The sequence below is a fragment of the Hippoglossus stenolepis genome, chromosome 1 (assembly GCF_022539355.2).
Source record: "Hippoglossus stenolepis isolate QCI-W04-F060 chromosome 1, HSTE1.2, whole genome shotgun sequence".
Taxonomy (NCBI): Eukaryota; Metazoa; Chordata; class Actinopteri; order Pleuronectiformes; family Pleuronectidae; genus Hippoglossus; species Hippoglossus stenolepis.
Window position 1 is genome coordinate 1,454,722 of NC_061483.1, and position 12,104 is coordinate 1,466,825.

General features: G+C 45.8%; 1 protein-coding gene across 9 annotated transcripts in view; it reads left to right on the forward strand.

Annotated features, from left to right (window-relative positions):
* Window positions 1–12,104, forward strand: part of LOC118098764 (serine/threonine-protein kinase BRSK2) — a 78,495-nt gene that overhangs the window by 48,961 nt on the left and 17,430 nt on the right. For all 9 annotated transcript variants that reach the window (XM_035142916.2, XM_035143165.2, XM_047343575.1 and 6 more), the window contains exons 4-12: window positions 992–1,132; window positions 2,118–2,234; window positions 5,199–5,232; window positions 6,083–6,151; window positions 7,503–7,649; window positions 8,157–8,188; window positions 8,890–9,054; window positions 9,289–9,386; window positions 9,800–9,953. In XM_035142916.2, coding sequence (XP_034998807.2) covers window positions 992–1,132; window positions 2,118–2,234; window positions 5,199–5,232; window positions 6,083–6,151; window positions 7,503–7,649; window positions 8,157–8,188; window positions 8,890–9,054; window positions 9,289–9,386; window positions 9,800–9,953 — 957 coding nt within the window. The remainder of the gene's footprint in view (window positions 1–991; window positions 1,133–2,117; window positions 2,235–5,198; window positions 5,233–6,082; window positions 6,152–7,502; window positions 7,650–8,156; window positions 8,189–8,889; window positions 9,055–9,288; window positions 9,387–9,799; window positions 9,954–12,104) is intronic.

Below are 12,104 nucleotides of genomic sequence, written 5' to 3' on the forward strand. Positions count from 1 at the left end.
TTAACATTCAGCGCTTTGATCTCAGGGATTTATGCACAGCCGTGTTTTATTGTGCACATTAATCTGCTGCGTGTGGCGTCCGTGCTCCAGCGGCGTGGCTGAACACGCTGCTCAATAATTGATAAAGGCGCCGGCATCAAACAGAGCAGGAATCTGCTTTCTTAATGATGTGGACGGGGACGGATGGTCATCCCGTGTGCAAACAGTTTGAACATTTCACACTCACGACTCACAGGCCAACATGTTTCTCATTTAAATAGCTGTGACAGGTAAACGCTCGAGCGGATCCTTTAATCTGATCATAAATCAGAGCGGGGGAGGGGGGGGGCGGAGCACAGCGAGGATCAGCGGCGTCTTCCAGATAAACCAACAGAGGAGCAGATACAACAGTTTGTAAACCACAGACACCGAGGATGTTCTCTGGGCTTCACGTCGACGTCTCTGTCGTCTCTTCAACACGTCGCAGACAAATACTGAATTATTTCATTAATGCCTCTTTAACTCTGAGAGAAATGAAACTGAGGAATTCCATCTTCTCAACCACTGTGCTTGTGCAGCTCTGAGGTTCTGGTCCAGTTGGGTGATCTTTTCAAACGTGTGTGTTTCTCCTCAGAACAGTTTTCAGCACAAACGCTGATCATCACACTGTGTTTGAGCAAGACGATTTTATTCAATGGACATTTTTATGAGACATTTAGAACAACGTGATTAAGCTCCTATCAAGCGACAGACACAAAAATGAAAAAAGTAGAAGAAAACAAACATCTGAGGATGAAAAGCGAAGCCACACGTAGAAGACAAAGACGTCTCGAGAGTTTGTTGCTGCTACGGAGAACGTCCGGACCCAATCCTCCACATGACATGAAATTCATTAACTGAACATCTCCTTTTCCTTTCCCATGAAAACCCTCTGAAACGTCTGTGTTTACTGGGATCATCAACACAACCTGTTGTTCTAACTGATGGATGTTCCCTCTCTGCTCCTGTGCAGGTATCTGGTGCTGGAACACGTGTCCGGGGGGGAACTGTTCGACTACCTGGTGAAGAAGGGTCGGTTAACGCCTAAAGAGGCCAGGAAGTTCTTCAGGCAGATCATCTCGGCCCTGGACTTCTGCCACAGTCACTCCATATGGTGCGTGTCCCTCGTTTCACCATGAAGCTCAGTAACAATCCTCCAGAGACCAAACAGACCTGATCTCAAGAGAGAGTTTTCTGTGTGTTTGCTCCGTGCTGATGATCAGGTTTCAGTTTTCAGCCTCGTCCTTCATCAGCTGCAGCTCCGGCTCCTCTTCATCTCTGTTTTCACCTTCACTCTCTCGATCTACGGCCGCTCCACCGTGTATCTAAGAGCAACCGCACATCACAACAAAGTCTGCCGAGAGTGTTTGGCCTTGAAGGACGAGATTTATTCTCTGCTGTGTGATGTTTCCCTCTGGAGGAGTCGGAGAGATGCACACAGTCGTTCCTCTCTCTCACTCTGATACTGACCTGGAGTGGGTCAGAGTCTGGAATGAAACCAAACGTAGGTTTTCATGTCTTCAGGAGTTTCACAGTTTCACCAAATCTACAACCAAAGACAAACAAACACGAGCTCACACCTGCACCAAGGTCTTATCTCTCTATGTCAAACCACTGATTTCCTTTATTTATCTAGACGGTGATTTGTGCTGCCACAGTTTCATGATGAGCCTAAAACATTTTGACACTTCTCTCATTAAGAGTCGTGCACGTACCCACATCGTTCTCACTTCTCTTTCACTCTTTACTCTGTGAACCTGTCTCCCTGTTGCACGTGAGAACGACCTTCAGATGCCGTCTCAGATTGACTGAACCAACAGAGTAAATGGTTTCTCTCCTGATTTACATCACGACCTTCATGGAAGGTTCATGGAAATCGGTCCAGTAGCTTTTGTGTGATCCTGCTCACTAACAGACAAGATGAAAACATGACCTCCTCATTGACGGAGGTGAAAACAGACCGGCAGGATGCCCGTGGATTTGAAGCAAGACGTTAATCGAGTGAACCTGCGACGAGAGACGTTGTCGAGATGTGAAGAACAAGCAGATGACAGGTTAAGAAAGAAGTTTCTTCATCTCTCTTCTTCTTCTGTTTGCAGCCACAGAGATTTGAAGCCCGAGAACTTGTTGTTAGACGAGAAGAACAACATCAGGATAGCGGACTTCGGCATGGCGTCTCTGCAGGTCGGGGACAGTCTGCTGGAGACCAGCTGTGGGTGAGTTCAGTCTTAGAGACCAACAGTGAGTCATGATGCTTGAGCCCATCCTGGGTCCTTTACCTTCGATTGAATGGTTTCTTTAGTTGAAGCTTCACGTCAGATGGAACCCTGCTCTGATGATGTTCAACTGGTTCAAATCCCAGTAATTCTACTTGTTACTGGGATTTGATTTTCTTTATCTTGATGGTTAGAGAGAAGTTACTGAGTCAAGGAGCAAATATTGAATGACAACAACTAATAAAGTAAAAGTACCTGTAAGAGAAAATTGGATGTTGAGATATAGAGCCACATTAACATGAACTGAAAGTTATGTCCGTGTTTTACGTCCACAAAGATTTTATTTTGTTTATTTGCATCATTTCTGCTTCATTCACACCGAGCCTCCACTGTTGGTCTCCTTTTAGTTTGAAAAGTCCGGGGTTGTGTTTTAGTCTGAACGAACGAAACTGAGACTTTTGTAAACGAGGACGCAGACGCCCACGTTCTCTTCCTGATTGGTTCTCATCAGTCACATGACTTAACTACCAGCGATGAATGCAAAGTTTTGCTAACTCTTCCTGTCAGTAACTAACTCATAAGAAAAGAAATCGTACTTTTCCCCAGTGCACGACAAGGAGCAGAAAAAGGTTAAAAGCTGCAGAGATGACGATAATTCTCTTCCTCCCTTTTCACAGAACCTGCAGTTATCTGAGTTATTGTTCATTTGAAAAATATAAATATATCAGAATATTGCTGAGTGCAGCTTTGAACCGACACACCCGAGCGCAGCTGTACTGAGCTGTGAGCGTCTTTGATTGAGGCGGTTGTGTAAAGATGCTGCGTCTCTGGAAACGGGGCAAATCTTGCACTTTTAAAAGTTCCCAGTTGTTTCCTTTTTTTCTGCAGCTTTAGAAAACACAGGCTGGTCCAGAGTGCGTCCGCTCACTGCAACCGCACCGCAGGCCAACCGGCGTTTCACGGACTCGGTCATGTGGAACGAGTAAAGCCCGATTCCTCCGGCTCAGAGAGGCTTCACACAAACAGAGAGAGAAAGTGGAGGTTCTGGACAAAATGCTGTGACGGCAGTTACTCATTAAAACAATCCAGACTCCGCTAACACTCAAAGTCACGTGTCAGAGAAACGCTCTGTGTGAGAGAGACACAGAGAGACACAGAGAGACACAGAGACAGTGAGACACAGAGAGACACAGAGAGACACAGAGACAGAGAGACACAGAGAGACACAGAGACACAGAGAGACACAGTGAGACACAGTGAGACACAGAGAGACACAGAGAGACACAGAGACAGTGAGACACAGTGAGACACAGAGAGACACAGAGAGACACAGTGAGACACAGAGAGACACAGAGACAGTGAGACACAGAGAGACACAGAGAGACACAGTGAGAGACAGTGAGAGACAGTGAGACACAGTGAGACACAGAGAGAGACAGTGAGACACAGAGAGACACAGAGAGACACAGTGAGACACAGAGACAGTGAGACACAGTGAGACACAGAGAGAGACAGTGAGACACAGTGAGACACAGAGAGACACAGAGAGACACAGAGAGAGACAGTGAGAGACAGAGAGACACAGAGAGACACAGTGAGACACAGAGACAGTGAGACACAGTGAGACACAGTGAGACACAGTGAGACACAGAGAGACACAGAGAGAGACAGTGAGACACAGTGAGACACAGAGAGACACAGTGAGACACAGTGAGACACAGAGACACAGAGAGAGACAGTGAGACACAGAGACACAGAGAGACACAGAGAGAGACAGTGAGACACAGTGAGACACAGAGAGACACAGTGAGACACAGAGAGACACAGAGAGAGACAGAGAGACAGAGAGAGACAGAGACACAGAGACACAGAGAGAGACAGTGAGAGACAGTGAGACACAGAGAGACACAGTGAGACACAGAGAGACACAGTGAGACACAGTGAGACACAGAGAGACACAGTGAGACACAGTGAGACACAGAGAGACACAGATAAACACAGTGAGACACAGAGAGACACAGTGAGACACAGAGAGACACAGTGAGACACAGAGAGACACAGTGAGACACAGAGAGACACAGTGAGACACAGTGAGACACAGATAAACACAGAGAGACACAGTGAGACACAGTGAGACATTTTGGCCACTCCTCTGTCCTTCCAGGTCTTGCTTCCCCGACCGTTTGTCTTCCACACGTCAGAGACACTTTTTATGAAGAACTGTAAATGTCTCGCATGACTAACCAGTCACATGGCCGCTGCACTTCCTGTGACGTTAATGGAATTTATTAAAGACGAAGACGTGTAATGAGTTTGTTGTTAATGTGTTTTGACACGAGAGTGTGTGAACGGTTCCAATCGACTGGTCTCACAAACATTAACATAATTAAGTGTGATGGTGTCAGTGATGGAGTGTGTGTTCACTCCAGTGTTATCACCGTGTGTGTGTGTGTGTGTGTGTGTGTGTGTGTGTGTGTGTGTGTGTGTGTGTGTGTGTGTGCGTGTGATTATCTCATTATGGATCTACTAAGTTTGTTAACTTTGTGGCTCCAGTCGTGACATGTCACTGATTCCACTTTGACATTCGTCCTCTTTTGCTCCTTCTCTAGTTTATTTGACTCCAACAGAACAAATGATTTGCTCCTCGTCGGTGACCGAGCTTCAGCTTGAGTGTTTCTCTGCTCTTCTTCTTCTCAAGGAGCACGTCGGCGGCTTGTTGTCGTCGATCACCACGCTCCTTTAGCTTTAGCCTCTTTTCACTTCTGTGGACGTTTTCACTTTTCATGGCTGAAAACTAAAGGTTCATGTGAGACGGAAGCTTCTGGATTCAATCTCTGTGTTTTCATCCTCATCTTTGTTCCTGTGGCTTTTCTTTTCTCCTCATTTTGTGTGTGTGTGTGTGTGTGTGTGTGTAGTGTTGTGAGTCTTTCCAGCATCATAACGGCCTGTTTGCCTCTTTTACAGATCTCCACACTACGCCTGCCCAGAGGTGATCAGGGTAAGTGCTCTCTCTCTCTCTCTCTCTCTCTCTCTCTCTCTCTCTCTCTCTCTCTCTCTCTCTCTCTCTCTCTTTCATACAGTAACAGCAGCTCTGATCAGAATCTCTTACATCACTTCTTTCATCGTGCTCCTCCTCCTCCTCCTCCTCCTCCTGCTCCTCCTGCCCTGGGTTAAAATACATTCACGTGTATTTTCCTCGTGTCTCTTTTTATCCTTGTGGACGTCTTTAGTCCAAACTAAATAATGATGCTTTTCATCCATCACCTTTACTGATGTACAGCTTCAGTCAGATGTTCTCAGGATATAGAACCAACTAGAACGTCCCTCAGTCCAGCTCAGTTAAATTCAATGAAGCTGCACCAAATCACACACCAATATCAGTCCTCTAAATATTATTTATATATTTATATCATCAAGATCTGTGAATTGTTCTTTGTGAAATTAATACCAATATTTAGAACACGTCTTATCTCACAAATACAAATACAAAACCATTTACAGTAAAAGACAGAGATCCTGGATCCGTCCCTTTGTCCAGATCCTCACCAAACGTCATTGGCTTGTCCCCTGACCCATCCCACATCCTTCCTCCGAGGTTCGAGGTATTTCATCCCGTAGTTTGTGCGTAATCCTGCTGACAGGAAGTCCCTGTGGTCCGCTCACAGATCCACACCTCCAGACGAGGCAGGTCGGAGACACCAGAAAAAGAAACGTCAAACACTTCCTGCCAAAATAATTCGCACCGTGCAGACAGCGTCAGAAATGGCTGATGTCATCGTGTAGGATTTTTCCATTAAGAGTTAGAGTTTAGCTTTTCTACTTTCTAAAGTCTCATGTGTGTCCACCAGGGGGAGAAGTACGACGGGAGGAAAGCAGACGCCTGGAGCTGCGGAGTCATCCTGTTTGCTCTTCTAGTGGTGAGTGAACATCAAGTGACCTTGTTCCTTAAAGTGGAGGAAACAGACGTAACATTGTGATTCCTGCTCAGGAAGCTCGGGATCGAATCACAAACTTTCTGTTTGGACAGAACTTAGTGTTTCAGACGTTTAGACTCTCCCTGTGGCCGATGAATGAACTCTCTTCGTGTGAAGCACTGCAGAGAAAGTTCGGTGAAATGTTTAACCACCAGACAGCATCATGTCAAGGTCAGCACCCAATCAAAACGAATTTTATAATTCTTGTAATTTGCCAAATGAAAAAATAAATCATCTCAAATTGGAAACATATTATTTGCTCAACAAGCTAAATTAGTGTTAAAGATAAGAAACATATTGAGTTTGGAAAAAGGTTGTGAAGACCTGTGGCTCTGGGTCATTCCTCCTCTCACCTGAAGAAACAAACATTCACCCTTTATTATATATATATATAAATATTATTCATGATGATATTCTAATGACAGTTTTACGTACTGTGTGGATCTGACCTGTCTGGCAGCAGCTCTATGAAGCCGCGGTGACATGTAGACGTGTTTGTGCTCATGTGACGGAGCGTGTGACACGGACATCCTGTGAAGACAAATCTCGCCACTCGTGTCATTGTGATCCCGGCCGTGGTGCCGGCGGTCGTCCGCACGTCTCTGTCATCACGTCACCGAGCGCAGGAGCAGACGGGTCCATCATCTCCGGCTCGATGACTGGAACTGTGTCTCACACGCCTCCATCCGCTGACACCTGACAGGTCGTCTACATGACAACGTCAGTGGCTTGTACGAGCCGCTGAAGGGGCAGCTTGAAGCCTGTGTCATGTTTTCAAATGTCACAGGTTTGATTTTTGCCCTGTGAGCGCGGCGGTTTCACATCTCTCCTCAACTGCCATAGATTTTAGTACAGATACACTCCGAGCCCCCCCCCCCGACCTTCTCTCTCATTCCTCCGTCAGGCGAGAATTTCCTTCTTTTAAACATTCGGCTCCATTTGAAGGTCGTTGGCCACATGTTCAGAAATGTGCTGTTTAAAATGTCTGATCATCCTGATCCTGTCAAACCTCCGACCCTCCCATGCCCACACTGTCAACGTCTCTAATTATCACCTTCGTGTTCTGGCTTCATGCTTTTATCCACATATTCACCAGTTTTTTAGAACAACCAAGTCAGTGCATTGAGAATCAAAGAGTTCTTAATGAAACCATGTGTTTATTTCTGGTGGATGATGTTGGAAATGCAGCAGAAAACATTTCATCATGACAGAGTTCACCGGTGAAACTTGTGAAACCATTGAACCAATAGAAAAGGGTTTGGTTGACATGTCCTCTTCCCCGCCGGCCGTCCAGGGCGCTCTCCCGTTTGATGACGACAACCTGAGGAATCTTTTGGAGAAGGTGAAGCTGGGAGTTTTCCACATGCCTCACTTCATCCCTCCAGACTGTCAGAACCTTCTGCGCGGCATGATTGAAGTGGACGCCGGCAAGAGGCTCACGGTAAGTTCACACCCAAAGGTCTCCGCCGCCAGGTCTGGCTGCGGAGCAGGCGAGGGTCGAGGTCTTCCCTCAGGAGACCCCGACTCGCTTTGCATTTTCACAGTCTGCTGCTGTTGCTTCAGGGGCTGAGGATAAATTTAGCCGAGTTACTCCGTGACGCTTCCTGAAGTCACTGCGCCCGAAATAAAACCGTTTCATCTCAGGCCTGGGATTTGTTTTGGTCTCGGAATAGAAACATTACAAAAATAATAATGTGATTTCACTGATGTTGTGTCTGCAGCTATTTGAACTTGAAGTTATTTTTAGAAACATCCTGCTGCAGATCAGACGTGAAACTGGACTGATTCATTATTCATGTCTGAAAACGAACTCCGGTGAAGCTGAGGACAGTGGACGTGATAAACACCACTACATCCTGTTTCATGCAGAAAACGAATAGAAACCATCTTGTTTAACTTGTTTAACGTTTGGAGTCATTAATGTTCATTTCCTCTGATTTCTTTACAGTTGGATCAGATCCAGAAGCACACGTGGTACCTGTGAGTATATAAGTTTATATATATATATATATATATATATGTGTCCGTTAGTCGTCAGAGTGAGAGCTCTGTCACAAATCTGAGAGCGAACATCAAACATCAGGACAGATGCTCCTAATGGACACAGATTTCTGATACATTTACTGTTTCTGGGTTAAGAGCAGAAATCTGTTAGTGACTTTAAAATTCAACCAAAATTGATTTTTGTCCTTTTCATTCAATCTGGTTTATTACACTTCATGTCTTATTTTTGTGGATTTCCATCATTTCTGTCAGTGATGATATCATTTTACTCACCAAAGTAAAAACTGAGATCCGGACGCTGAGAAACACGATCAGACGGGTCCGAAACCGGTTTATCTATTAATACATTTATTTATATTCTGTTTTAAAAAATGCTCAAAGACAATCATCATCATTAAAAGACAGAGAAAGTAAATATTCAGAAATATGAAATCATTAATTATAAATTAAAAGCAGCTTTGAACCACGTGTTTTAGAATTATTCAACAGTCCAGAAAGGTTTTTGTCCGATTGGTCCAAATATTGGTTCTTCTTGACCTGTCGGACCTGAGTTATTAACATGTTATTAACGTGTTATTAACATGTTATTAACACGTTATTAACATGTTATTAACATGTTGAGCTGACAGTCTCAAACTCTCTGCACGCGCGTCATAGTTGCATGTGTTGTGTTGCAGAGCTGGAAAGAATGAGCCGGAGCCCGAGCAGCCCGTCCCCAGGAAGGTGGCCATCAGGACGCTGGCTGCGGCCGAGGAGATCGACCCTGACGTCCTGGAGAGCATGCACTCGCTGGGCTGCTTCAGGGACAAGGACAAACTGGCCAAAGACCTGCTGTCTGAGGAGTGAGTGAGGAGGAGGAGCAGAGGGAGGAAGGGTGGAGGGTAGAGAGGTGATAAAACCAGCAGAGGAAGCAGATTAAAGCGAGAGGGATGGAGAAGGGAGGAGCTGATGAGGGGGGCTGAGAAATCTATGAGTCGGCTCAGAGATTGTCACTTTGATGAATTCTTTCATTTAAAACGTCGGGTGATGATGGAGCATCGTCCCGCTCTCAACCAACGTCTGTCCTCTCTCCTCAGGGACAACCAGGAAAAGATGATCTACTTCCTGCTCCTGGACCGTAAGGAGCGGTACCCCAGCCAGGAGGACCAGAACCTGCCTCCGAGGAGCGAGATCGGTAGGTCGAGTCCAGCTGAACTCAGGGAAACACACTCTGCTGTTCTGGTTCTGCATTTTACACAAATCCAAACTTCACTTGCATTTTAAGACAAAAGGAAAATAAGGTAACAAATATTTGGTGGAGTTTCGTCAAAATGAATTTTAAATGTACATTTCCAGGTGTTCAGTTAGAATCACCTCAGCATTGTCCACATTATTCTTTCCTTTCACTTATCAAACGTTCAGACTGAGCCGATCTGTTTAAAGCCAACGAGCTCAGAGTGTTTGACTTCAACTCAAGTTTGTTCAGTAAAAAAACAAGATTCATTTTCTTAAATCACTAACTTTGGGGATTTTTCTTTCCTGACCGGTTTCCCCGCCGACCCCTCGTGTGACCTTTGACCCCTGGCCTCACCCCGACACCTCGCTCAGCTGACCCACCCAGGAAGCGCGTGGACTCACCGATGCTGAGCCGTCACGGCAAACGGAGACCGGAGAGGAAGTCCATGGAGGTGCTGAGCGTCACGGAGGGGGGGTCTCCTGTACCGGTACGACGAGCCCTCGACATGGCAACGCACGGGCAGAGGTAAGAGATGGAAATCTGCACGTCTGTTCACGAGCATGGACGAAACATGCCTGACACACACACGGCTCAGTCGGAGAGTCGCTGTGTCCTGATTCAGGGGCCGCATCCTTCGCCGGCTGCATTCGTAGAACGATGACGTCACTGCGACGTCACTGTCCCGATTCAAAGGCTCTGACAAATGTGTGGGGGACGCCGGGCGGATCCTTCCCAGCGTATCCCATGATTCATTGCGCTTCAGTTACAAACTGTTTTTCAAAGAGGTAATGGCGGAAAAAAGTGACGTCGACGTCGGGAGAATCTATTTTTAAATGTAAATACTCAACCGAGCAGTTAACGGGACACGCGTCAACCGAAGATCGTTTTCGTCTGTAGCTTTGTTGCTAGGCGACGCCTGCAGCGGCGGGACAAGCTGGTGAAGCAACAGGAAGTCGGGTTCTGCGCAGGATGCAGCCGCTGAACTGAGACACAGCTTGTGTGCGTTGTTCAAAGTGTATTTGATGATTATTGTCGTGAGTTGTGATGTATTTAACCTCAGCTCAGTGAGGGAGGAGGAACAGCTCGGTCTGTTTGCCCTCAACACCACCTTCGCTCACTTATCGTAACCCCCTCACGGAGCTGCAGTTAAATACCTGACGCATCATTCTCGCCTGTTGGCTCAGGATGTTCAGTGTAAACATCATATGAGACCAGTAACGTAAACTTCAGACTCTCCACACATTCTTTGCTCTGGTGGAAAATCAGCTGTTGCAATGCATGCACGGGACTTTGAGCTTTGTGCGTTGTGTGTGTAACGTGTGCATGCAGCATGCGGTCAGGACACAAAGCATCCCGGGGTGAAAGGCTGGAAACCTCACATGTGTTTGGTGCAGTAACAGCAGAGGTTTGTACAGAGACAGGCAGAGAGATGGTCAGACAGGAAGTCTGAATATCATCTGTTCCTTTGTGACACCGAACCACAAATAATGATTCTTCTCTTTTGGCCATTTTCACTGAATTTCATGGGAAAAGATGTTTGTATGAATCATGAAAGTTTTTTTCAGTCCCTTTTAAAAGATCATTTATAAAGTGTATTTACAGAATATAAACTTCTAAAGATAAGTATTTAGGACTGGGGTTAAAGTAGAGCAGCTCAACATTATGATGTGAGGATTTCATCATGAAAAGTCAGCGTTCAAATGAATAAAAGAACAAAGGTTTAAGTCGTGAGATAAAAGGTGACGTCACTTTAAATGAGTCGATACAAAGGGAGAAACTGTGTCGGGCCTTTGGCCTGAATCCGATCGTTTGGACGACATTAACGTCTCAGTTAATTATAAAGAAAACACAGAACATGAGCTGCTGTCAAATAATAAAGAATCATGACAGAAGATCATTTTCTTATTGTTTCTTCTGTCTGAGTTCGAAATTTATACATAAAATCAACTTTTGAATGTATCTCATACACTGTATGTAAAGATGGACGACTCGTCTCCTCGTCCTCGAAGCAGCAGTGATCCTGGAGTGAGTGTCAGCTGTCAATCAGGACGTCTCAGCCCCTTTTCATATCCTCTGATAACGAATTAAAACCAAACTGATCAGAAACATGAACATCATCAAACCATCTGTGACAAACATTTATTTAACGTCTAGTTTGGTTCATGTCCCATCTGCTAACATGGAGGAGGTGAGTATGTATGACCTCTGCTGCAGCCAGGGGGCGATCCAGGCGATTTGGCTTCAGTTTTGGGAGCTGTCACGTCGTCCATCTTTACTCACAGTTTATGCGTCAGAGGCTTCGACAGAAAAGCTGCTCATTCACTTTCAATGGGCTGATGTTGTGGTTCTGTTGTGTTGTTTTGCTTGTGTTGCGTAAACCGTGAGTTTAGAGAAGCTCAGCCAATCAAACACGTCGTATCTGACATTAAACGAAGGTGAAGAGCGCTCACTCTGCAGCTGCTTCTGGAGACTGAAATGTGTCGAGAGCTTCGCTGCACATTGACTGAACAGCAGAAAATCCTTTTTGAGGGGAGTGAATCGTTGTTGCAGCAGAATGCATCCTGGGATACGTTGGGCGGTGGACGCACGGGGCCACACAGAAGTGTCCGGGGCCACGTGTGAAGGACGTCTCTGATGCCACTCGACTGCTCGGCTTTGTGAAGGAGTGACGGATCT